At 63.0% G+C, this 4,446-nt stretch overlaps 1 protein-coding gene across 3 annotated transcripts in view; it reads right to left on the reverse strand.

The window, feature by feature from the left end:
• Positions 1-2,986, reverse strand: part of ATP1B4 (ATPase Na+/K+ transporting family member beta 4) — a 9,550-nt gene extending 6,564 nt beyond the window's left edge. The window contains exons 1-2 of one of the 3 annotated variants that reach the window (XM_085319614.1): positions 2,904-2,986; positions 504-666 (exon numbers count right to left, since the gene is read on the reverse strand). In XM_085319614.1, the coding sequence (XP_085175740.1) occupies positions 504-666; positions 2,904-2,966 (226 nt within the window). In that variant the 5' untranslated portion in view covers positions 2,967-2,986. Of the gene's footprint in view, positions 1-503; positions 667-934; positions 1,008-2,903 lie in introns of those variants that run through there. The other 2 variants (XM_085319613.1, XM_085319615.1) reach the window with 2 other exon arrangements.
• Positions 2,987-4,446: the final 1,460 nt, after the last annotated feature.

Genomic DNA, 4,446 nt, shown 5'->3' on the forward strand with positions numbered 1-4,446 from the left:
CCACCATCCCTTCCACCACCATCCCCTCCGCCACCATCCCCTCCACATCCATCCCCTCCGCCACCATCCCCTCCGCCGCCATTTGCTCCCCACAGCACCGGCACAGGGCCGCATGGGCCACTGCTGTCCCTAGCTGCCACCATCACCCCCACGGCCACATGCATTCCCGGCCACCGCCACACTGCAGACTTGGTGCCACCTCCCTCTGAGGCCACCACGCCGCCAGGGCTCAGGGCCTCGCACGATGGACGCTCACTGCCGGCGGGGGGTGCTGGCCTCCCCCCGGCCCTTTTGGGGAGCCCTTTGGGAGCACTGCAGCTGCGGGGCCGGCCCAGCCAGCCCGGCCCGTGTGGGCAGCTTTCGCAGGGCCGCGTTGTGCCCCGTTAGAAACGCAACTCAAACTGCTTGCGGGAGCGACGGGCACAAGGACGCTCGCGGGCAGGCGCCTCCGTCGGGGCAAGAAGCGGCAGCAGCCCTGGGAGGGGACCCCGCGAGGCACCTACCCCAGCTGGTGGCTGTCCTCCCCAGGCAGGTCCTCTCCTCCCGGTTCCACAGGAACCGCCTCAGCTCCCCCACCAGCTCCCTCCACGTTTTGCTCCCCATCGCAGCCTGGGGCTCTTCCTTGCCGCCGTGGGGATCCTCTGCTCTCTCCTCAGCCTTGGTTTCCTGGAAGAGTTACAGAACACAGCCCCCCGCACGCAAGCTGAACGTCTCAGCAGCCAAAAATAAATGCAAAAGCACTTAAGAGCTGGAGATGTTTCAATTTTCCACTTTCCCATCGTCACTCTTGAGTTGGAGAGAGGCAGGTTTTGGCCGCGCTGCCTCGGGACCGTGCAGACCCCGCGGGTCGTCTTTGCCTGGCGCGTGCGTCACTGCAGTCGCGCCAGGTGCTGCCTCCTGCTCCCGGCGGGTGCGGAAACGCCTCGCGTCTCACCTGCGAGAGCAGGGCTGAAAGAAAACCTGCAAGCCGGAGAGTTGTAGCTGTTCCCACACTTCCGCAACGTCTCTTAGCTCGAGCGCACCATTTTCTGCGTTACAGTAGATGACACCAGGTGGCATTATTTAAGAAGTCGTCCAAGTTATTTTTCTTGGCATGTGAGCAAATGTTTAGTCTTTGGAGAAATGCCTGTGCAGTTATTTTTCAATTGTGCCGAGCTCCAGGGAAAGGCATGTCCCCAGCCCGCGAGGGAGACTGCTTTTGGCCTCGGCCCCAGCGCTGAACACCGGTTTGAACGGAGGCCACGAACACAAGACTCTCAGTACCTGAGTCCTGGCCAAGAGTTGCTCGAGGTGAGGTATGGCAACCGTCCCTAACGGAGCCCCGGAGCCTGGGAAAGCTCTGCGCCGCTCACAGCCGGCCGGGCCGCGGGACGGGGCGCAACCCGCGCCCTCGCCAGGGCAGAGCTCCGCGGGCACCCACGCGCCTCTCCCCGCGGACCCAGCCCGGGACCGGCGCAGAGCCAGGCTTACGCTCAAGGTCGGATTGCGGGAGAATTAGGTCTGAGTTATCAGAAGGGACAAAAAGCTACAAAATCCAGGCACCTCGCTTCTGACAGCAGCCTGCACCAAATACGGGCCCCCGCCTGCATCCTGCTTGTGGGTCTGAATGTGAACGGGGTAAAACGTCAGGGAGCAGCAGGAGGCAAGAGCCGAGGGAGCTGAAGCCAGAAGGATGATTTCCTAGGGCTCTCCCAGAACAAACCCATCAATTCAGACAGCTTTCACTCAGGATCTTCTTAATTTTTTTTATTATTATTTTATTATTATTTATTTTAACACCAAAACCCCAAGCAAACCTCATTCCCTAGCTAGACAGAGGGCCCGCAGTGCTGACGGTGCCAAGGTTCGGGCAGGCGGGCTCCACTGGGACCGGACCCTCTCCCTGCCGCCCAAGCCGCAGATCCCAGCTCCCCGGCACCGGGCAGCAGCGCTGCCCATTGCCAGGGTGGGTTGCTGAGTCCAGCACTGCCAGGGATAAGGCTTGGCCCTGAGAACAGGATTTGGGTCTTCATCTCCCCCTTGCCTTAAAGCAAAGGCCCTCGCTACGGCCCTGGCAAGGTCTCTGCCCCGGGCTCGGGCAGGGAGAGGCGCCTTGCAGTGCCCGTGCGGAGCCTTGCTAGTGCCGAGGGCCCGGGGAACCGGCTGTCTGCAGGCACCTGTTGGTGCTAGCAGTCACAAATGATATATTAATCCCTCACAGCTTGAGGATTGCCCCGGGGGACTCCAAGAAGCAGCCAACGGCTTTGCAGAAACTCTGATTTAAAGGTACCTCTGAATCAAGGGGGGTTTACACTCTGCTCAGATGCACAAATACTCCAAGTAGTGAGCAATGGGGGAAGACTACAGCTTCCAAAGCCTAAAGCAATCTTTCTGCCCCAAATTTGCACCTTGGAGAGCTTAGGCTGGACCTAGAAATGGCATAACCCTGCACCACCCCACTGATCTCCCCAGCGAGAGCAGCCAGCGGCCCCGCCAGCTCTCCAGGGAGCCGCGTGTCTCCTGCAGCTGTTGCCAGAGAAACTCCGGAGCCTCTTGCAGCAAAGCCACAGCCTGGCACCGGGGACCTGCCTGGCACGGACACAGCCTGCGCTCGGGGCCGACGAAACCAGGGCGCTCAGAAAGACTTGGGAGATGGTTAATGGAAAGGACAGAGGATAGTGTGGGTGCCTGGGTCGGCCCGGAAGACCTTCCCGAAAGCCTTTCGAAAGGGTTAAATTAGCTAGATCTGGCCCGCAAGCCCCTCCGGGTGCGTTATCTCTGGCGCTGCCGACTCGCGGAAAGCGCTCACGCTCTGCCAAAGGACCGAGCAGCACGTCCCAAAGCGAAGCGGCTCTGCCCACCAGGCACGAAGGGAGATACCTGGCAGCATCTCCAGGGGTGGCCAGCGGCCCCCAAAGACTTACGGGCGCCTGGTGGGGGCTCCCGCGCTGACCCTCTGCTCCGTGGGCGGCGGTGTTCGCTTCCATGCCTTGGTGCGAAACGCAGGGAGATGCGAGCGTTAGCGCTGCGGGAGCCGGGCCCAAGGCAGAGGCGCCGTCCCCCCGGGCCGCGGCGGGCTCGCGAGCGGAGCCCGCGCCCCGCGCACCCCGTCGCCACCGCCGCACAGAGACCTGCGCTCGTCCACCGCGGTCGGGACCAGCTCGCACGCGCCACGTTTCCACCCCAGCGCAGAAGACTTCAGTGTTGAGGAACGGGTCAAAAAATAACCCGCTCTCGTCGAATCGGCGAGCCCGACGCAACAGGATCCTGCGCCGGGCACGAGGCCCCCGCCACCCGGTGCCCTTTGCAGCGCTCTCGCGGCATGCCATGTGGCACGGCCGCCCCGCGGAAACCCGCTGACGCCCTACACGGGGAATCTCCGGGCTCGCTGCCGCGCCGGGACCGCGCGTCTGTTATAAAACGCTAGCAAACCGCGAGGCTTTCGCTGGCCGCAGGCAGGGGCCAACGTGTGCTTGTCAGTCACTGCGGGCCCTTGCTTGGCGCTTGCAAAATCTCTTTTGCAGGGAACGGGCGGTGCGAGGGGCAGGTCTATATTTATCGCCTGGAGCTGGGACAGCAGCCAGGGCGGTGCAGGGCCGCTTCGCCAGGCACGGCTGTGCGAGCTGGCCACGGCAGCGAGGGAAAACCCAGCAGGCCCGGCTCACCCGGCCGGCACAAACTCCGCGGGGCCGGCGCCGTGCTCCGTTCGGCTCGCCGCGGGCCGGTGCCGCCGTGCCCTGGGCCGGCGAGGGGGCCGGCGGCGGAAGGGGGGTTTGGGGGTGCCCGTGACGCGGGGGGACGGGGCACGCGCTGGCCCCGCTGCCGGCAGGACGCAGTGTGAGCCAGGACCTCCTCCGGTTCATCTGAGGTGAAGAACCGGCTTCCCCTGGAGGCAGAGTGTTCCTTGGCGTTAATTGATCTGGGCGTTTGTAACCTGCCTCCTGCAACTTTTCCCAGCATATGCTCTCTCTTTTTTTCCCAGGAGATGCTGGTAATTAGGCTATTACCCCATAAAAGTGTGCATTTCTTTGGAAGTCGAGATAGAATTAGTTTCTTTTGCCTTGATGAAATATGCTTTGGCTTGAAATAATTACATGATTTGCACTTAGCACCTCTCCTACCAGGGCATTACAGTGATTTACAGGCAATTTCGAAGCCTGCTGGGAAGATGCTTTTATCCCCATTTTACAGATGCCACAGGGAGAAACCGGGCGGTTGAGGGCCTGGCTCGGCCTACGGGCGCTCCCGCAACGCGACGCGGGGAGCGGCAGGCGTTAGCGTGCGAGCAGGGGCCCCAGGGCACCGAGAAGCCGGCAGCGGGGCCGGTTTCCCCAGCGGCGTAACCGGAGCTATGGGACCCGCAGGGACGAGGGCTGCCGCTCCGCTGGGCGAGCCGGACGGGCACCACCTCGGCTCCGCCAGGCACCAGGAGGGCCGCAGGGTCCCCGCGGCCGCCGAGCCGGGCTC

This window comes from Rhea americana, unplaced genomic scaffold, assembly GCF_003343005.1.
Source record: "Rhea americana isolate MKP2758 unplaced genomic scaffold, rheAme1 scaffold_6, whole genome shotgun sequence".
Taxonomy (NCBI): domain Eukaryota; kingdom Metazoa; phylum Chordata; class Aves; order Rheiformes; family Rheidae; genus Rhea; species Rhea americana.